Genomic DNA, 22151 nt, shown 5'->3' on the forward strand with positions numbered 1-22151 from the left:
ATGGCCAAAATAATATCAAGATATGAAAGGATGAAGAGACTCTGTATTTTCAGGAGCTCAGAAGAAACTCAAGTTATCTCTGTGACCACTTGTTTTATACCCTACTCCTCAATAGTCTGTGTGACATCAGAGCACATAGCAACAGCTTAGCAACCACCTTTCCTGTTTTCACCACATATATGGGACAAACACTGAACCACTAATAGACATGTGACTGTGACAACAGGAAGTGCACTAGTTTGATGAAACTGTTTCTTCTCCTAAATTAAGCAGATATATAGAGAGAAATGTTCTCACTGTTATTTGGTCTACTTATTTAGATGTGAATGATCTGATTCTAACCAAGAAAGCATCCTGTCTTTCTCCACAAGATGTTCAAGTTCAAGTTCAAGTTCAAGGTTCAAGTTCAAGGTTCTTTATTTGTCACATGCATAGTTATAGAAGTATAACACACAGTGAAATGTAGCCTGACACGCTCCTCGACATGTGCAAAAAAATTGGGGGGGGGGGGGGGGGGGGTGTAGAGGAAGAACATTATATATATATATGTAGTATATACACTGGGTGAATGTGCAGTAGTAGCAGCAAGCAGGTGAATTCTGTACATTAATATGAATAGACATCTGACTATTTTACAGGATAGACAATATAAACATATTTAAAATTAAAGGAATTGAAATGTACATTGTGCCTTGGTTTAGTGTCTGGAAGAGTCCTGACTCAATCAATTATAGATGATGTGAGAGGGCGGGTGTGTGTGTTTAGGGCATGGATGGCTTGGGGATAGAAGCTCCTCTTGAGTCTCTCTGTCCTTGCCCGGATGATGCAGAACCTTCTACCAGATTGCAGAAGTTGGAACAGTTTGTTGCCAGGATGGGATGGGTCCTTCAGTATCTGCGCTGCTCTAGTCCGGCATCTCCTGGTGTAGGTGTCCTGAAGCGGGGGGAGAGCAATCCTGCAGCAGCGTTCTGCTGTACGGATCACTCTCTGGAGAGCTTTTTGGTCCTTCACACAGCTGTTCCCAAACCACGATGTCATGTTCTGTGTGAGGATGCTCTCCACAGCGCCTGTATAGAAAATCCTGAGGATCTTTGGAGAGACCCTGAACTTCCTCAGTTGTCGTAGGTGATACAGGCGCTGCCTAGCCTTTTTGGTCTGGACCTGAATGTGGGCAGCCCATGTCAGGTCTGAGGAGATGTGGACACCAAGATACTTGAAGGACTGCACCCTCTCCACTGGAGCTCCATTGATGATAATGGGCTTGTAGTCTCTGTGCTGACCCCTTCTGAAGTCCACCACCAGCTCCTTGGTCTTGCTGACGTTCAGCTGGAGGTGGTTGTCCTGGCACCACGATGCCAGATTCTTCACTTCATCCATGTAGGCCGTCTCATCGTTGTTGGAGATGGCACCCAACACCACTGTGTCGTCAGAAAACTTCACAATGGTGTTGGAGCCATGGGTGGCCACACAGTCTGAAGTGTAGAGGGAGTAGAGCAGTGGCGAGAGGACACATCCCTGAGGTGCTCCTGTGTTGATGGTGATGCTGTTGGAGAAGCACCTGCCCACCCTCACCACCTGAGTTCTGCCAGTGAGGAAGTCCAACACCCATGCACACAGACGGCTGTTAAGTCCCAGATCCCTCAGCTTTGTGAACAGTCTGCAGGGCACTATTGTGTTAAAAGCTGAACTGTAATCAACAAACAGCATTCGCACATAGTTACCCTGTTTCTTGTCCACGTGGCTGAGAGTGGTGTGTAGGACGTGGGCGATGGCATCCTCTGTGGATCTGTTGGATCTGTAGGCGAACTGCAGCGGATCTGTGGTGTCTGGGATGGAGGAGGAGATGATGTTCTTCAGCAGCCTCTCAAACACCTTCATTACTACCGAGGTCAGTGCAACTGGCCGGTAATCATTCAGGGATGAGGGTTTGCTGTTCTTGGGCACAGGGATGATGGTGGATCTTTTGAAGCATGTGGGGACCACAGACTTCGCCAGGGACTCGTTGAAGATGTAAGTGAACACACCTGCTAGCTGGTCAGCACAGCAGCGCAGCAGACGGCCGGTGATGCCGTCTGGCCCCGCCGCTTTCCTTGTGTTCACTCTCCTCAGTGCCGCTCGGACGTCATGCTCCGCGATGCTGGTCACCGGTCTCTCGCTGATGACGTCACTGTCCTCGGTAGTCAGGCGGTAGATAGCATTAGCCGCCTGGCTAACCTCGAAATGGGCGTAGAACTGATTCAGCTCGTTGGTGAATGCAGAGTCAGCGTTGATCAGCGCAGTGTCCCTGGCTTTGTAGTCCGTAATGGTGCGTAGTCCGTGCCACATACTCCGTGTGTCGCCCTGGTGGAAGTGGGACTCCACACGTTCCCGGTACCGGCGTTTGGCATCTCTCACTGTGCGCCGCACGCCGTATGAGGCCGCTTTGTAGGCGCTCATATCGCCAGTGGCGAGACCCGCGTTGTAGGAGGCGGTCCTGGCGTTTACTGCAGTGCGGATCGATCTGTCCATCCACGGTTTCTGGTTTGGGAATGTGGTGACTCTCGCAGTGGGGATAATCTTCTCCGCAGTGGGGATAATCTCTTCCGCTAGCATATTGACGAAGCATACTGCTATGTCACAACATGTCACAACACGAACAATAAAGAAAAAGTCAATAATCACTGACACTTATTATTCCCAAATATACTTGAAAATTCAAAAAGTACCAAGTGAATAAGAGTTATGATCACACACTCAAATAAGAATTATAGATGACTAAGAAGTCTTTTTTAAATATATAAGTTAAAAAATATTGTTTAAACTCTTAACACTGTTTAACAGGAAATGTGGTCAGTGATACGAAGACCATGTCACATGTGCATATCTGTTTATGGTTGGTGAAATGAGTGTATTAATGGGACCTTGAAAAAACATGGCATGGGAACATGGCAGAAAAAGCTGTTTCTCAGACTGTTTCTGTGAGTTTTGATGATGATCCACCTCCTAAGAACCGAACTCTGCCATGGCATGCATTTTTAATTTCTCTTTGTTATTTAGGCTGATTGGGACCCAATGAATGTAAAAACAAAGAATTACCGGGGTTTTTTTTAACCTGATTTTTGTTTCTAAGAAAAATGAGAGCCACTTACGAGGATATTCGTTTAAAATTCTGATAGAACAGTGGCAGTATAATGTCCTCGTAAGTGGATATCAGGCCCTTGTAGAGCAAAATTTTGTATTTTGGTCTAAATAACCCAAAATGTGATGTCCACATATATGGACGCAAGGTCCTAGGAGGTTAAAATTATTGCTGACCTAGTAATCCACTGAGTCACATTTAACATGCATTGCATGTTGTTCCTCTCACAGCTGTGCAGCAGGTGTACCAAAGGGTAGCACAGGCGGTGAGGTTGCTCTCAATTTCTTAACAGACTATGTGATCTTGATTCTTGTTCAGCTTTTTTCCATGTGGCGGGGTGTGGTTGGTTTCACAGCTGCAGCAAGGCAGACACACCTGAGTGATCACACCACACCTGCAGCCTGTGACTTCAAGATGTTAACAGCTGCCTTACGATTTAAGTTAATGTTGTTGATACTCTGAAGTTGGTGTCAAAATAATCCACCAAGAGTACCTTTCTCTATCTGTCTCTCTGTCTCTCCCTCTCTCTCAGGAATTTCATCAACTCTATGTTATTCATAACCTGAAATTCAAACTCACATCTGACCTTTGTCATTGCTTAAGCATTTTATGTTGCTTTGCCTGTGTTGCTCTTTTTTAGCTCCAATATTTTTCTGCTCATTAATCCTGGCCCTGTTAACATCTGATACTATATCCATTCATTTTGTGTTTTGCTTAATGCAGAGGAGCAGAAATTGGGTTTATAAACACTCATCTCTCTTTTCTCTGTGTGTGTGTGTGCGCGCACGTGTGTGTGTGTGTGTGCAATGCTGCGTGTGCTACTATGTGAGCGTGTGTTTGTGCATGTGTGCTCGCAGAAGGAAGGTCATGGCAGGAGCTTTTTTTTTAAATGCATTTCCAATCAGCTTTTTTACAACAAGTGTAGTTCATACAGTGGAATAAATGTATTCTTTCCGATACTTTACAAATATGAAACTAAAGGTTTTGCGTTCATGCACATTGTGAAACAAGAATCTCAATATTTGTGTCACAATGATTTCTATAAAAACATGTTGTTTACGGGGATAATGTGACAAATCTTTTGTGGGTCCTATTAACCCTTTAAGACCTACCATAGAACCAAGTCCGCCAGAGCTTATATTATATTTTTACATGCTGTAGTGCCATTTTTGGGAGCATTTCAAGTTGCTATATATCAATACAACCATTACAGCCTAAATTTTAATAATATGCATGCATTAAGTGCATAGTAATTACATAAATTACAAAAAAGTGCAATAAACTACAAAAAATTTTAAATCTTTTTTGTTTTTTAACATATATTTCTAGTTAGAGAAATTTAAGAGGCTTATCCCGCAAAACTGTAAATACAAAAAAGTTGCACAAACTAGTTTCCCACCACAGGAAATTTATTTTGAGTGTCTTCATAGTTTTATTTTTGAAATACACCAATTTTTATATACTGCAGGAAAATAAATATTATAGTGCAAATTTTCAAAAAAGCAGCATATGCATCAAAATAAACTATTTCCAGCAGTGCAATATGAGTCCTCAGCATCCCAGAAACGACACAGAAAGTCATAAAGTCAAACATAACTTTTAAAAACACCAGTATAGGCTCATGAGGCCCTGATGGTAAAAAACTACATTTCCGCGAAAATGACGTCACTTCCGGTTTCGGGCAGGTCATGGCGGACATGTGATAGTTCACGCTGATGGACGTAGGAAGTGTTATGAACAGCTGATCGGATCGGCAAAGCGAGTTTCTGGAATAGTATGTTTTTGTTGCTGCAAGTGCTTTTTATGCAGTTTTTGCAAAGCTATATGTGGAAGGAAACTGTGACCTAGGACAAGCTGATGGCATAAGATGTAAGTACAACTCCTCCGGTTTCATATGCAAAAAAAATTTTTGCGCTAGCTCACGTGGTTGCAGTGCTACCGGGATTTAAAAATAGTTACGCAAAATGGAGCATGCCCGCTCTGACCGGTTTTAAAGGGTTAATGATCAATGGTGATTGAAGCGGAAGCTTGAACCCTGGCTCTGGACATTTTCATGACAACTGACAGCGCAGACATCTACTAATGGGAGAACATGTTTTATCATCATAAAGTCTGTGATATGAAGGATTGTTAAAGTGTCACTTCAGTAATGCTGCTGAGAGAAAGAAGTGTTGACTCATGTTTTTAATAGATGACTTAAAACACTAAACTCTAATTTCAGGGGTTTATTTTAAGTTTACAGAATAAAACATCTGGTAAGACGATGGTTTTTACTTCTCACTGTTCGTTTTATGTGTATCTATTTACCATGTACTGTATGCTACTTTGCTCTGTGGACTGTAAAATGTTTCATTGTATTCATGAAATAAACCAGAATTTCACTGTCTGCATCTTTTACTGTTTTTCTGCTTTTGTTCACTCCAAGTTTGACAAAACCCACAGACATCCAGAGTTAACTCACTAAAACCGTGGAGCAATCTCAGTGTATTTTAGCTGCTTTTTCAAAATTTGAAACAGGATGAACATTGCTGTTGTTTAATGTTTTTTTAGCTGCTCAAAAAAGTAATTTCATGGCTTGAATATTTTCAGCTGATAAGGAGACTTACAGCAATGCAAGACTTTTAAATGCACATCCAAAGGCTTTAAACATCCACTTTGTCTGTAACAACAATATCAAGCTACAGAGCATTGTTTTTACTAAAATTCAACATTTTCAATGAAAACTTGGCTGCTTTTTTATTTTATTGTAAAAAAAACAAAACAAAACCCTGAATGCCATTTTTAGGATGATATCCTTTGAGATTCCATTTTTATTTTTTAATATTTTTCAATATTTATGCTTTTGGAGTGATGTTGGGATGTTGGGTGTTGTTGGGATTGAAAATGTTTGATTTCTTTTACCGAAATAAGTCTTGAAGATATGTTTAGCCTATTTTAGAGTTCAGAAATGTAGAATTATTGTAGAGACACTGACACTGCCCTCGATGTATTAAAGGCCTGAGTGTCATAAACTTAGGAGTAGATTTCTAAGAGACCTTCCCCCACTTGAGCTGTGAAAGTAAGACAAAGAGAAGTTAATGCTGAGTGGAAATTCCCCAGGGCATACCTGGGTGGGGGTCTCAACATTTGTAACTGGATAACTGTGGTCTGGAACGGGGATGGACTTTTATGACCCCCCAGGAAGTCACGTACGCAGAGGTACAAACACATAAGAACCTGCAGTTCAAAAAAGTGCCCCTCCGACAGCCAAACCCATCTGTTCTCTGATTGGATTGTTAGATTTGTGATTGACATGACATTGACCAATCAGATGAAAGGAAGAAAAATAGGGTCAAAATTCGTACTTGTAACTTGCAGGGTTTTTTTTGGCTAAGTCCACACACAAATCTTTTTTACGCACATACAAATTCTTTTTACACATACAAATCTTTTTTACACACACACAAATCTGTAGCTGTATATTACACTATCAGTGCTTGTTTACTCTTGTCAATAATTATATTTCTAAATTCTCTTTGTGCAGTTACAGGTAAATAATATCCAATATTTTATCTAAATGACTGCTTTGTCTTCGAAAAGGTGAAGAGCCTGAGGCCAGTGATGGTCCAGTTCTACTCTAAGTACATCCTTACAGTGGCTCACAGGACAAGGCCACATTCCTGTCCTGCCAGAAGAGAGTCTTCATGCAGTTCAACCACACCTGTCATAGTCCATATAGTGTTCATGCAGTTTTCTACCCAGCAGTTACAGCATGTCCAACTGCCTGTTCAGCATATGCAAAAAACATATGATGAGTTCAAGCATGTGATGATAAAGGCCTTCAATTGTGGTTTTTGTCATCACAAGTCTGGCTGGCTGATCATGTTTAGAAGCATGATCAGCAGTGTTGGGTGTAATGCGTTACTAGTAAGTAAAAAAGTAAAATTTATTTATATAGCACTTTTTAAGACAAAAACACTGTTACAAAGTGCTTCACATGAAGACATGTCAAACAAACAATATAGCAACATAGAGGAAATATAAAAGCATATCAAACAAGCAATAGTACAATATAAATATAAAATAAAACAACATATTACGCATTAACATTACCCAAATGCCTGTCTAAACAGATGAGTTTTAAGCTGTTTTTAAAAAGAGGCCACCGTGTTGATGGTGCGTAGTGAGGAGGGTAAACCGTTCCACAGTATTGGAGCCAGGGTTTGAAAAGCGTGATCCCCCTAAGTAAAGTGTTACTGTAATTAAATTACTTTTCCACTAATTGACTAATTACTGTTTATTTTTAGGTATTTTAATTACAGTTACTTACAATTTACTTGCTTTACATTGTAAAATAATTAAACTCGCTGAATATCATTATTTCATTTCAATAATTTATCTTCTAAACGTAGAAGTAAACTCTGCCGCTTTAACATCGTAGTGCAGGTGCACGTCATTTCGCGCCAGTTTGCTGCATAGTCGTATTCTAAAGCGGAAGATGTCGGACTATGCTGAAGCGTGTGGCTGTTTTTTGAAATGGACATATTCCCGTCTTTTCACTTTTCTGAAACAAGCAGACAAGAATACTACAGTAATATGTAAGCTATGTCCTGGGGAGAAAAAACTATCGGCTGCTGTTAATAGCAGGAGTAATCTACTGAAGCGCCTGACACGAGAGTATAGACGAACACTTCTGAGTGATTCTTGTTTTTATTTTAAAGTAACTTACCCAACACTGATGATCAGCCAGCCAGACATCTGGATGATTATATAGAATAAACAAAAAACTAAAGAAGACATGCGTTATCTTTATTATTATTTTACATTTTTCATTGTTAGGCATTAGGTTCATTGCCATTGAAATCCTTAAAAGAGTTTTAGTAGTCCTTGCCAACTTCTTTCTCTCCTCCATGTTACTGTGCCAGCTTGTCAGCATCTATTTGGGATTGGGAGTGCAACAGAAAGTAAGGAACTCCAAAGTACCATTAAAACCAGGAGAGGTTCTTATTTTTCAGAAGAAGGGATTATTTAAAAGAATTCAAAAGAAATGATCTCAATGTCATATGTGATTTAAGAACCCTAGAGAGTACTTTGCAAAATAACACGTTTTGCACGCTTATAATTTCACATTCTGATGGGCCAAGCTATGACTGTCAGGGATGGTGATGTAGGTACAGAGCATGTGAGAGTGTGGTTAAGTAAATGTCTCTTCCAAAACTAGATGAAGGCACAAGGAGATCAATGGCAAGGCGTAGAGATTCAGAAATTCACCATCTTCAGTCTTCAGTGGACATTCCAATTTCTGGCACATAAAAACCTGTAAAAGTTGATTGTAGAGTAGATCTAGGAGGTGTTTTGGTGATCTGAAAACATCTGCATGTCAAACATAACAATGTATGTATGTCTTAAAAAAAACTTTAATTAATCATACACTCAGTAACCCAAGAATTATTAATAATTATTATGGTAGTTAAACACAGTGTGAGTCATATATCATATCATGTCAAACAGGGGCGATCCAGTAATGCTGCACTAATTAATTAGACTAACTATTCACTTTAGCTAAAGTTATTAAGTTAGCTAAAGAGCTGGGATGCTGTGTAAGACATAAATAAACCTAAAATACAATGGTTTCTACAGTCTTTTTACACATTTCCCTACTGTAGGGGTCTCTGCAAGCATACGGGGCTCTGAGAGGGTACAAGATGGCAACTGTGGAATTCTACTGGAAACATTCAATCATATTTGTTTGTCAAAGATGAACCCAGGGCAAACTAAGCTAAATTAGCATTTTTAGCTACCAGCATAACAGTTACTGTTAGGCTCTCGTTTGTTTACATGATGCTTTTTCTTATACAGGTAATACATTTATTACCAACCTGAGAGTTTATCCGCCTGTCATTTGACATGACGAATGACTTCTGAATAGTGTACTTAATCTGTGCCCCGCTCCAGCTCAAGATGCTTTAGGTCCGCTCAGTAACACTCCGCAGGTACAACGTAGCTCTATTAACCAGCGCTCAATTACTAATCTGACTGAGTCAAAATCATTTAATGTAAGTGATGAATTTTCTAATGTGACTTTGTTAAAGTGAATTGTTAAATGTTGTCATTTTTATGCTTACCATCTCTACATTGTTTTAACTCTGTAATGAAAGGAATTCTTTGTCCATCTCCCCAGATTCTCGAGGTTCTGGGTAGGGGCTGTAGTGTTTTATCACAGGCACATCCTATCTGGAAGATCTGTTTCTTGTGATGTTGCTTCCTGCTTTTATGACCCTTGGTCAGCAGGAGGTCATACACACACATTCTTACACTCCCACACACATCTACATACAGTGCCAAGGGGGGTTACGAGGGGAGGTACGTGTAAACTACTGTGTATTGTGTGAACTGTTTTCCCAATAAAAGGCAGCAAGCGGAGGCCGTCGGGGTCATTTCGTGGTAAATGACCCCGATGTCGTGGTAGACACCGACGAGGCCTCCCTTGCAAGTAAATCGATCGATCGCTGACTGTCTTGTTTTCTTCATGATGAATATGTCTCTAAACCAGCGGGGCTTGTGGAAACACAGACAACAACTTGTTTTAGTTGCACTTGCAGCAGCAAAAAAGAGACCTGGCCATTAAGACCAAGCATAAGTTTGTAAAATCAGGCCTGTACAGTGGCCTTAACTTCCATTTCTTTGCAATAGCTCGTACTGTATCTTGTATTAGTGGCCTTCTTTATGGACAGTGAAATTGTGTAGTTTTCCAAAAAATAAATAAATAAATCAAAGGACATGCATGCATCAGAACTACTAATCATCGCTCATATTGAGCCTGCTAAAATTAAAGTCAGAGAGTCAAAGCAGAGCACAGCACTTTATTCCCAACACACCAACAGGACACAGACCATAGAAAAATACCCACAAATTAGTCATTAAAGTCTGAGGGCTGCAAACAAACAAGCAAAATCTGATTTCTACCGAGCCTCTGATTTCAACGGTTGAATCCGACAACAGGATTTAACTCTTCTGTTAGATTAGTTTAGCTCACATTATTAAATCAATAATTACAGCAGCTGAATACGGTTGGCATCTAGGGTATGACCTCATCGTTTCCCAAAAAAAATGAAACACATACAAACTGAGAAGTGATGAGTATGGGTGTGAGTATGAGCTGAGATGTTGGTGGTTGAAGGGTTCAAAAAACAGACATTTGCTGGCCCCACTTTTCAGTGAACAGTCAGTGCTTAGGGCTGTCAGGAGGAGGAGATTTCAGGCAGTGGCAGGGGTGGCAGCGGCAGCTCTACGGGGTCGGTTTTGTCAGATTCTGCAGCGCTGATTCCTTCCACCTCCTGCACAATGGGTTTGGTACCAGATGGCCCGGCGGGGCTGCCATCCAACACGCGCCGGTTCAGCTGGACCATGGTGGTCTTGGAGGGCATGGAGGACTGTACATCCTCCGTCAGTGGGTGTTTACAGTGGAACAGGATCAGGAAGCAGCGGTAGAACTGACAAAGAGATTTGTTTTTGTTTTTGTTAGTGGTTTTAATATAATATATGTCAATGCCAGTGTTGGCAGCTATTCTGTCTTAAGCTCCATCCTCACTTACCCAATAACCTCATCTGAAGTTTGTTGATTAGCCAAATGATATGCCATGAAAGTATATTTTTTACGATGTAAATGGGAGTTTGTGAGCTCTCCAGTCCAAACTCGCTCTGTATGATAATACCTGCTTCATTAACAGACAGATGTTGATGTTATCTCCAGGCAGATAGTCTCTTACTGAGCAAACATGCTATTCACAAAATAAACCAAATGTTTCTTTGCTTATCAGTGTAATTAAATTAAATTTGTTTTCTAAAACAACTTGTAGCACCATCACCAGCCTCAACCGCTGAGACATGGCTGAATGCATTCAAAGATGCTCTTCTGCATACCTTAGTAGTAACAAGCGGTAATTTGAGCTCCTGTTTCCTTTCTAATTGCTCTAAGCAGTCTGGACATTCTCCTCTGAACTCTGGCATCAACAAGGGATTTTCTCCCAGAGAACTGCCACTCACTGGATTTTTAAAAAATTTTTTAAAGACTACTCTCTGTAAACTGTAGAGATGATTATGTGGGAAAGTCGCAGCAGTATCTGGATCTGGCTCCCACAATGTCTTTCTCCTTCATTCTAATGCTTAGTTTAAATTTCAGCAGGCCGTCTTCACCATGTTTACATGCCTTAATGCACTGAGTTGCTGCCATGTGACTCGCTGATACTTATGTTAACAAAGAGTTGAATAGATGTTCTTAATTAAAAAACAAGCAAAAAAAGCAACATCGTTTTTTTTTTTAATTTCAATTGTCTTACTTTTTGATCTTCCATTAAAACTTTAAGGTGTAACTGTATATCTTTGTACATGTAGAATCAATTAAAATATTTAAAATATTTACAACCAATATTTTTTTTTTTCAGTTTTTTAGATATGTTAAGAATTTATTTTCTATTTTTCCTTCTTATTCCTTTAGAGCAGGGATGTCAAACTCCAGTCCTCGAGGAAATTTTTCCATGTGTCCCACCTGCAACACACCTGAATACAAATAGTAGGTCATTAGCAAGATTCTATAGAACTTGACTGCATGCTGAGGTGGCAATTCAGCCATTTGATTCAGTAGAGTTGAGTAGAGTAGAGTTAGGGGTTGCCACTTCAGCATGCAGCCAAGTTCTATAGTCTGGCTAAAGACCTACTAATTTTATTCAGGTGTGTTGCAGCAGAGACACATGTAAAAGTTTCAGGACACCGGCCCTCCAGGGCTGGAGTTTGACACCCCTGCTTCAGAGAGCTAGGTTGTTCAAAGTATGGAATATTTATTTGCTATTTAAAGTTCATTTTTTAAATACAGTTTTAAATAAATATACGATTTTGAAAAAAAAAAAGAAAACATTGTGATGTACTTTGTTAATGACATCATGTGTGTTTCTGTCTGTGTGTAGGCATCATACTGATGTAGTTTGCACTGAGATTAAATTAAAAAACAATCCTGCCACACCTCTCTGTCTCACTTAAATTAAATATTCAAAAAGAAAAAAAACATGAACATAAAAATGTTCATTTACTCATTATATTTATATATATGTTTAGTTTTTCCTACACATTTTTTTAATATGTATATAATGAAAGTTGGAAAAAAAATCACAAAATCTACATTAAAAATTAGAAAATATTATTTATTCATCTTACTTTTTTGGTGCATGTTTTAATTTATTAGCATTTTTATTTTCTTCCTCATCAGTGTGTCAGTGCTCCTACCTACCGTACTGACAAATCGTATTTTAAGCCCTGTTTCTACCTGATAACAGCTCAGTCCAGCACTCACCTGTTTGTTCATGAGGATGTAGATCACAGGGTTGATGACGGTGCTGGTCTTGGCAAGGATTGAAGGGATGACGCTGGCAACGGGGCTGATGAGTCCTGGCTGGCCAAAGGTGGCCATCATGGCAACAATGCCGTATGGCATCCAGCAGATCAGGTAACACACCACCGTGGTGATGACCATGAACAGAATGTGAAACTCTCGCCGACGAGCTGCTGTCCGCCTGATACGACCCACCTGACAGACAAGACGAAGGGACTTTATCATTAAAACATTTTCAAAATTGTCCCATCAAAATCTCATGACACGAAAATAGAACATAAATAAGTATACAGAAATAATAAAAGATAAAGACAGAAAAACCCCTGTCAGAAGCAACAAAGCACAAATATTGTAATATTTAGGTAGTAAAAATATCTTTAAAAGTGTAAATACCTAAAATAGCAAATTATAAATTAATAAACTGAATAATGTAAATAAATATGCAAATTTAATTAAAGGAAAAAAATATATGTAACATATATAAAATATATAATATATACACACATGTCTACTAAAAACTCTTTTAGTTGACGTTATTGTATTGAAAATATAAATTATAAATTAAGTTGCCAGATGTTCAGCATCTGTGAACGTGAACCACCTGTTTGACGGCATAGAGCAGGCGGCTGTAGCAATACACCATGATCAGGACGGGGAGCCCAAGGCAGAACACAAACAGACAGATAATGTATGAATGTGAGCGAGGTGACTCCTCAGTCCACGACACCGAGCAGCTCATCCCCGCCCCCTCCAGGCCATAACTACTCCAGCCCAATAAGGGGGGCACTGTCCATATCACCGAATACAGCCACGACCCCCCCACTGCCAGCAGGGGTTTTCTGTAGTCCGCCGACCGCTTGTTGTACACCATCAGAGTGCTGTAGCGGTCGTAGGACAGGATGGACAAAGAGATCAGGGAGACGATGCCTAAGAACAAAGACAGGATGTGATCAGGTTAACTTAAAAAAAGGACTCATCTACAATTTGGAAATAAAGAAAATACATCCGTTAACATGCAGAAAAATGAATGGACTCCAGCTCAAGTTTAATCCAGCAGCCATGAGCAGATTAAAAAACAGAATAACTACAGGGCTACAGTAACCTTAGTAAAAACAAAGAATAAGAATGATAATTCCACAGAGAGCAGCATTTCAAAAACATATACTGCATAAAAACTGTGATCTTCAGCAGTAAGCAGATTGGTATGTTGCCTTGGAACTGGGAATGACCGACTCTTGACAGAAATTTAAAGGCAACATAAATAAAAGAATTACCCTGGAAGTCCACTTACTGTACCTGCCACTCAGTCTAGAGGGGCAGATAAGTGCAAATCATGATAGTGTGGAGGGGTCACCACTACTTCAGCTTTCACATCTTCAGTACTGACTCCATTTGAGCTCTGTGCAGTAACTAAATCATGTTTAGCATCAAAAATTGTAATTTGAATAGATTTGCCTTAATTCTGCTGAGACTATTTACAGTGAACAATGGTCAATGTTAAAAAAAACAGTCATAAAATTTGATATTTATTTTTCTTTCTTTCTTTGTAGTAAAAATCTGTAATGTGAGACATAATATTTGGCATCTTCCTGTTTGGTGCCTGTTCCTACCCCAGGTCAGCCTGTTATTTTTTACCTCCTTTACCTGAGCTGGTAAAATTAGTTGTCTCAGTGAAAGTAGGCTCCTGCTCTCTTAACATTATACCAGCATACTTGTTCAAAAAATGTCTTTCAGCCTAACAGCCACTGTGGTCACTAAAATCAACACGTCACTGGTCTTTGGTCAAGTTCCTATTTATTTTAAGAATGTTCTTATCCACCCACTTAAAAAATAAGCTGACCCTTCTTTTCTTAGCAGCTACATACTCTTCTCTAAATTACTGTTTACTGCTAAGATTTTGGAAAAGGTTCAGGCTGAGCAGCTTACAGCTGTTCTGGACAAATACAGCATTCTGGATAGTTTTCAATCCAGCTGTTGAAGAGCTCATTCCACTGCAACATGTTTTCGTAGAGTGTGCTGCGATGCATGAGAATGTTCTGGTCTGTTGATTTTGGACGTGACCTCTGCCTGTTATACTGTTGACATCATGTTAGATTTGTATTGTTGATTGTCATTTATGCTTAGAAATATTTACTCATATATGCTTAGAAGTGTATATAATCATTGGTGGATTGAAAGGATGTTTCATCCTAAAGTAACAGCTCTGTGTGTTAGGGAGTGCATCCGTTCTTCTAGAGTGTCCTTGGTATAAATCACATACTCCCTAGGAGAGTTTATCTTTTCTTGTTGATTTATGGTATAGCAAGCACATGTATATCTGTTTAAGTATAAGAGCCTTTTGTTAGATGGACTCAGACATCCTGGCACTAGCTTTAGGGAGGCTTCACAGGGTCACATCTTGACCTACATACACACACACACACCTACATACACACACACACACACACACACAGTATTCTTTGTTCACATGTATACCTATGTAAGACGTCATATGTTAATGAACCTATGCATATTCATGTAACCACAATAAAAGGAGTGCTATGGGGAGCCTGGCTGAGAGTCTCTGACGGAGGTCAAGTGGTGGGACGACACTTGGCTCCAGCCAGACACCTCCCTCATGCATGAGTAAACCAGAACCTTGTGTCTTGCTTTGCAGTGTAATTATATTGTCTTCAACGTTCCAGCGAATAGGGTTTATGCTACAAACCTATCACATCACATTATGCACAAAAACCTAAGAAGCTGGGTGGGTGGATCAGGATCTGTTTTGAAATGGTTTTCTTCATATCTGTCTGAATGAAGCTTTTCTGTGGCTGCTTGTAGGTTAGGGTCCTCTCCATCCACGTTTTATGTTCTTACTTGACTTGATGCACCTGATCTGCTGTTTGGTAAACAACCTGTCACTTTTTTTTTTACTGTAACCCTCAGCATCATTTGAAACTATATCGATCAACTGGAAGTATAAACTGAGCCTCCAGCTGCTATATTGTCCAGGCTCTTTAGAGGGGATGTCACCATGGCGACAGGTAAATTGGCGCTTCATCAAAAGAAAAGTTGGAAATAATCATAATCTTTTTCTCACTATACCCAAGAAGTCTTTAATACCTCAACAGTTTATCAGTAATTAATAATTTATTTAAAAGAAAAAGTGGCTGCTGTTGTGATTTGGTGCCATATAAAAAAAATGAATTGGATTGAGCTGCAAAATTGCCATCAGGCAAAAGGCACAGACAAATCCAGTACTGCTTAAACTGACCCCCCCCCCCCCCCCCCCCCCCACTTCCCGCATTGCACTGATAACAACTTTCAGGACTGTCATTGCACTTTGCACAATCATTCCCTCAGGTGTGTATTTATTATTGTTGTTATTGTCTGTTTGCTGTTTTTAACTATTTCTTTTTTTCTGATGCCAATCTAAATTTGTTGTACTTGTTAACAACAACCAAGGTTACTAATAGGGGTGGGTTTTGATAATCGATTTATCGATTAAAATCGATTCTGGCTTGGATAACGTGATATCGATTCATTAAAATCCTGAATTGATTTTTTTAAAATGCCCGAAACGCCAGAATCTCAGGTTAAACCTCACAAAATTTCAAGAACCACCGAAAAGCTAAAACAGTAAATGAGAGCAGGTACACAGATTCTGCACAAAGATGTAAACGCAAAGCTCGGACCCGCCGACGGATCAGAATCAGTGAGATGTCGCCTTTCTCACCCGACGGCACGGACACGGTCGGGGTTGAAAGCCGACAGCTCGCTGATTCCAATGTTTCGGCGGGTCCGCGCTTTGTGTTTACGCCCTTTTTACACTGATTCTAAAGCTGTTGGTTTTATCTCTCTCCAAACATTATTGACCGAACCAGCAGCAAAAGAAGATCCAAACTACACTTCACATAAACATCGTCATGAATTCCCTCTGACTTTTGCTGTTTTGCTTGCACCATGATAAAATCACACTTCATTCACAGCTCTCTCTCGCTCTCTCTCGCTTTCTCTATATACTTCAAGAACAGTTTCCCGTCTAAAAATCTGTTTTCTGCATTATTCACTTGCTTGTTACGCACAAGTCTACTGTTGTTTACAGCGCTGTCGGCCGCCGTTTTTTTTTCCCTTTTACTTACTTCTGAAAAGAAAGACTCATTTCTGCTGTTCAATAGGCTTCTGAACAAATGTAAACTTTTTAAAATTATACAAAATGCAAAACGCTTAGCTGTGTCTGTAATAAAACTGCTGTAACTTCAGAGGTAATGTTCATATGTTGATTAATGGTTTTCTTTCGTTTTTGATGTACTGCAGAATATTTTTATAAAATCCCAGGCCAGGAAAATCACCTTCATGTTTTTCTGTGTTTTATCTTCAGCTACTTTGACACAAAGGCATCTACTGTGATGCTCACACTTTTGATAGAGTCTTGCGAGTGTCAGCTTCCTTTTTATAGATACAAAAATATGTAAATGTACTGATCTGAATTATAATATTTCTGACTGTCTGAGGCAAAATTTCTCAGATTTAAATCGAATCGAATCGTGGATCAAATCGGACCTTGTGAATCGGAATCGAATCGATTCTAGAAATCAGTGACGATACCCAGCCCCATAGCTGGACTGGCCATCGGGCATACCGGGCATTTGCCCGGTGGGCCGCTGGTGATTTTTTGTTTTTATGGGCCGATGGATTTTTTTTTTTTTTTTTTTTTTTAGGAAGGGTATATATAATGAAAGGTGTTGGATTGGCCAGTTTGTCATGATCGACTCTGGGCTGGACCAATTACAGCCGAGGAGGCCGGATGCACCCGCCCCCTTGTTTAGCAATCACGTGATTTTCGCGCATTGCATGCCGGGAACTAGTGGCAAAACAATCAAAGTACCGCATCAAATGCAAGCATTTGCAGCACCGCAAAACGTTCAATCTCCGGTTCCAATACCTTCTTGTTTTTTCTTTGCCGCACAAAAAAGGAATGTACAAAACAAAAGGAGGACAATGCCGGTCCGTACAAAGACAGACTCGATGAAAAGACAAAGAAAAGATACGAGGAAAAAATCAACGGAGTGAAAGGGTCAGACCTTTACGAGCACACAGAGTGGACAAAAGACGTCAGCGTGCTGCCCAACTTTCACCACGCTCAGATTTATAATTATACGGTTCTGGGAGTGAGTGCATACACTCATGAAGTTTTTAGTAACTTCAGGTCACTGCAACAAGCCCAGGTACAGTTTACCGACGGATGGGTGCAGGACCTTGAAATGCACCGTGTAGAACGAAAGACCATCGTACGAACAGAGGTAAGTTTACCAGTCTCACAAATCGTCGTCATAAATACACATTCGTTAACCGTTTATTAATATAACCTTTGAGCTCAACGGTAATTAATTAGTAGTGGAAATAATTTCTGGTAGCATTACAGAAATGTAGCAGTGACAATAATATTGTATGTTGTAATCGCAATGGACAATTAGTGATACAAAACAACTGTTTTACCCTGTGAATAAAAGTATATGTTTTTTGTCAATGTACCATGGTGATAACAGAAGCGAAACGCAATATTGTGTCAGGACAATTCACTATTAATGCACAATAAATAAAGGAGCATAGCGCGACAATTTCTGTTCAGCGCCAGACTTGCTTGTAACCTATATCACCAATTATGTTAAGAAAAACGACGTATTAACTACTACAAAACTCTGACCTTTGTGGGAATGCTTGGAGCAGACTAACATGTGAGCTGGAGTGTTCTGAGACGTTATATTTGGTATATCCAGACCATCCGTCGGCTCTTACTTCGGAAACATGGCTTAAAAAATTTCTCTTCAACGACGTAATCCGATAAAAAAAAAAAACGATCTGTTTACCCGTCGGCTTTCCGTGGCTGTCATGCGACCGGCTATTGCAGTTAATAATACAACAGCTTCTTGACATTTTTTGGGTTTCTTTTTATCGCTGTATAACTGAGTTCAATTGAAAGCCTGCGTGCGCTAGTACCTCTTGCCACAAGTTCCCAGAATCCTTTGCGGTTTTACCCCTGAATGACGTCACATTTTCAATCTTTATCCTGGTGGGCCGGTCTCTAGTCAAAATGCCCGGGCCGATTTTTTGTCCCAGTCCAGCCTTGCCCAGCCCTAGTTACTAACCAGCCAGACTGGCCTTGATCCATGTCTGTGAAACTGAGCCTATACAAGTCTTGAAGCTGCAGCTCCATGTAGCTCAAACTGAGCCCAGGTGAGAACAGAGCAGGTAACAGTCCACTTCCTGTGGTCTGATTATTTTCTGTTGTGTGCTACATTTAATAAAACCACCCAGAGCTGATTCTGATCACATTACCAGAGCTCATGTGTGGGTCCCCTGAGGTCCCGTGTTCGGACAGAGGTTTGTTATCTGCAGCAGGCAGCTGCACTTTATCTGCATCTCCACCCACTTCACGAAACATGGCCCACGTGACCCCTGAGAACTCAACAGGTGGGAGAAGAAAACATCAGGATCAAACCTGTGCACTGCTCAAATGTAAAGCGAATAAAGTGCAGCTGGATCCACAGAAAATATGGAATAAATAAAGCTGTAAAGTAAGTAAACACTGAATAAAATCGGCAGCATGAAAAAACAGAGGACCGCTTCTTAAACCTCTGAAAGCTGCAGGGAGTCTGGTTGGAGACTTTTCAAAATAAAGCGCAGAAACGTTGACATAATCTTTTCACTTTTGGTGTTTATAAATAAAGTTTAAAATTAAGTTTAACTGTTTGTTTCAACAGAAAAACTTTTTTTTTAAGTTGCTCTTAAATGAAGCCAGTGATTGGTCAGCTCAGACCGGTAACCTGACAGAGCCTCTCGGGCTCTGAGGCTCCAGGGGTACATACACTTACCGAAGCACGAGTTGACGAAGCCGTACCACATGCAGCCGCGGCGGCCGTACAGCCAGCGGCGCTGCAGGCTGGAGGCGAAGCTGAGGGTGGTGCCGCACGCGCACACCAGCATGTCGCTGACGCTGATGTTGAGCAGCATCATGTTGACGGGCGTCCGCAGGCTCTTGAAGCGGCAGAACAGCACCAGCACCAGCAGGTTGTTGAGGAAGCCGAACACCATGATGGAGCCGAGGCACACCGACACCACCACGTGACCTCCGCGCGACAGCCGCTCCAGCGGTGCGTCTCTCCACTCCTCGTTCCCTTCCTGACCCGGAGCGGTGGAAGGCTCGCTGAGGTTAGAGGTCAGGTTGAAGCCGCTCAGCTCCGAGAACATGTCCTTGTGCTCCTCCTGCTCTCCTCTGAGTGGATCCAAGTCAGCTCAGCTTCTCATGGCGCCTCCGCGCTGCGCTCTGCGCCATCCTCCTGCTGAAGACCCCCGCTCGGATCAGGCTGTTTGATAATCCCCGGGCAGGGAGGAGTCCGAGGACCCGCTGAGGAAGAGCAGAAATACTCCTCACAGCTCCGAGCACAGCGAAACACACTTTAAATACAGAGGGGAGAGAGAGGAGTGACGACACACAGAGAGAGAGTGAGGAAACTGTGTTTCAAATGACAGGAGGCAGAACACCTGAGAACAGCTGCCTCAGAGCAGGCGTTGTGCCAAAAATTCATTTTTGCCCTTATTTAAACATTGTAAATGACTCGTTGGTCTATAATCTATTAAACACATGTCAAACATTTCTCTCATGAGTGATATCAGCTCATTTTGAGAGAGGACATGTCAGGGTAGAAACTGCGATCTGTTTTTGGCAGAGTGACTGTTGAATATCCTTCATTTATGAAGGATAAAAAGGAAAAAGCAACAAAAACAAAATGTAAGAAAAGTAAAAATGTCTTTATCAAGAGAGAGCTGACCAACAGGAAACACATGTGACATCACAGCTCTAACAGGATCATTTAAGTAACCAAAAAGGACTGGACTGATTATAATGTAGGTACAAAATAGGTTTGAATGACTTTAATTTTTTAGATTCACCGCACAGTTCAACTACCAGGTCAAACATGTAAGGATGTCATGACAGTGCAGTAATGAATACCAAATAAAACTTTATGCTCGGTGTATGTGCCGTGTTACAGGGTCTAAAAATATCAACCAGAACACAAAATTGACAAAAGGAAAAAAATATTAAAGCACAGAATTAAAAATTGACTAAAATAAACTATAAAGTGTTCGCAGGTATAAAGATGCAGCAGTGTTTGCCTGCAAGTATGGCAGGGCCAAAGCTCACTGAGAGTGTCAGACTGAGTCACAGTCCCAGTGTCATACATGAAAATAAAAACAATACTTAGTTTTACTGATGAAGATTTTATGGTCCGACTAGCGAAGACAGCAGCATTTCATAATCTGCTGCATGATTTAAATGACTTTGATGTTTGTAAGTAACCAGTTTGACATTAGTATTCACCCTGATGTTCGGAAGGTTTGGCTTCCCAACTTCTTTCAGCTTAAATTAAAACTAAAGTTTGTTTTTTGGTGTTACGTGTCAGTTTTTATTTAGCTGTAAATCCCTCCTTTTTTGTCCTGAGAAATAAAAGTTAAGACTGTAAACAGATCTCTCCTCTCTCGCTCTGGAGTTCAGCAGTGTGCTGTCTCTAAAACACTTCTCTTGTAAAATGTGTTAGTTTTCATAGAACAACAGTTAAACTTGCTGTACATTAAACACTTTTTAACTCTCACACTCTGACAGGTGCATCAGCGGCAGTTCCCTTTGAGGTTCTTGTGCTCTTTGACATGCAGACTTGCAGTTAAAAAATAAATCATGTGAAAACCCTTTTCAATCAACTTCTCTACTGTCAGGTATAAAAGTTGACGCTTCAGTCATTTAAAAAGGAATCTTCTGGTTGGTTTTCAGGACGTCTTTCTTTTCTTCAGAATAAACAGTCATTTTGAATTTTCAAATGTCTTATGTGGCTTTATAAAAATAAATAAATAATAATACTAAGGGTGTATGTGCTAGTTTTGGTATTGCAATAAACTGAAGAAACATGTGATTGATGACATTCTTCTGTCCTCTGCCATCACCCAGGATGAAAAGGAAAGCGTGTCAGGTCCCTCAGAACTCACGTGGTCTCTGAAGAAGACAAGCTGATGATGAAGGGGAAATCTCCTTCTTCAGGTTTTATCCTAAAATCTTATTTTCCATGTTTTTAAAATGGTTCAGTTCAGATTTCTGAAATCAGAACTCGTCCACAATGTGTGATGCGTAGGTATGAGCCGATGTTTAACTCACCTGAAAATTGATAGAGGGTCCAGAGGAGTGTACTATGAAGCCAGGTTCGTGGAGTAGCGAGCCATGTCAGGCTTAAAGTTAAGTTTCTGTGTCACCAAACTGGCTCTCTTTTTACCTGGATAAATCACCATGGTAACCTATATTGGTCACATAACATGGGCAGGAGCAGACCTGACGTCAGTGTGTGCCTGACCTCTGTATCCAAAAGCAAAACTGAACTCTTGTTCATTTTTAAAGATTGGCAGACATGAGTCACTATGTAAAAGCTGCTTATTTAGAAATACAACTGACTGTGTAAAAACTATGACATTGGAATCTTTCACAATAAAAGTAAAATAACAACACAAACTGTAAAATCGTGTTAAAAAAAACTGCTTGTCTTTTAATAAGCATTTCAAAAGATATAAACTGAGATAAACTTGTGAAGCTTGAGATAAACATGCAGTTGCCCCCCCCCCCAAAAAAAAAGCTTTAAAAAA

The 22151-nt window shown here is 40.4% G+C and overlaps 1 protein-coding gene across 1 annotated transcript; it reads right to left on the reverse strand.

Annotated features, from left to right (window-relative positions):
- Positions 1 to 9940: 9940 nt before the first annotated feature.
- On the reverse strand, positions 9941 to 20239 carry LOC113027950 (pinopsin-like). Its single transcript, XM_026177806.1, has 4 exons — positions 19340 to 20239; positions 13084 to 13409; positions 12444 to 12677; positions 9941 to 10590 (listed from the first exon to the last, which is right to left on the reverse strand). Exons 1-4 carry the CDS (start codon positions 19713 to 19715, stop codon positions 10339 to 10341), a joined length of 1188 nt encoding a protein of 395 aa, XP_026033591.1. The 5' UTR covers positions 19716 to 20239; the 3' UTR covers positions 9941 to 10338.
- Between the last annotated feature and the right edge of the window lie 1912 nt (positions 20240 to 22151).

Source organism: Astatotilapia calliptera, chromosome 8, assembly GCF_900246225.1.
Source record: "Astatotilapia calliptera chromosome 8, fAstCal1.2, whole genome shotgun sequence".
In the NCBI taxonomy this organism is placed as follows: Eukaryota; Metazoa; Chordata; class Actinopteri; order Cichliformes; family Cichlidae; genus Astatotilapia; species Astatotilapia calliptera.

What these genes read in the sequence shown, in the direction of transcription:
- LOC113027950 (XM_026177806.1), bottom strand. Translation starts at nt 19,715, where the DNA reads ATGTTCTCGGAGCTGAGCGGCTTCAACCTGACCTCTAACCTCAGCGAG. An exon ending in CTTCGTCAACTCGTGCTTCG is followed by an intron (nt 13,410 to 19,339) that starts GTAAGTGTATGT and finishes CTTTGTTCTTAG; the next exon opens with GCATCGTCTCCCTGATCTCT. An exon ending in ACATCCTCATGAACAAACAG is followed by an intron (nt 10,591 to 12,443) that starts GTGAGTGCTGGA and finishes TCTCTTTGTCAG; the next exon opens with TTCTACCGCTGCTTCCTGAT.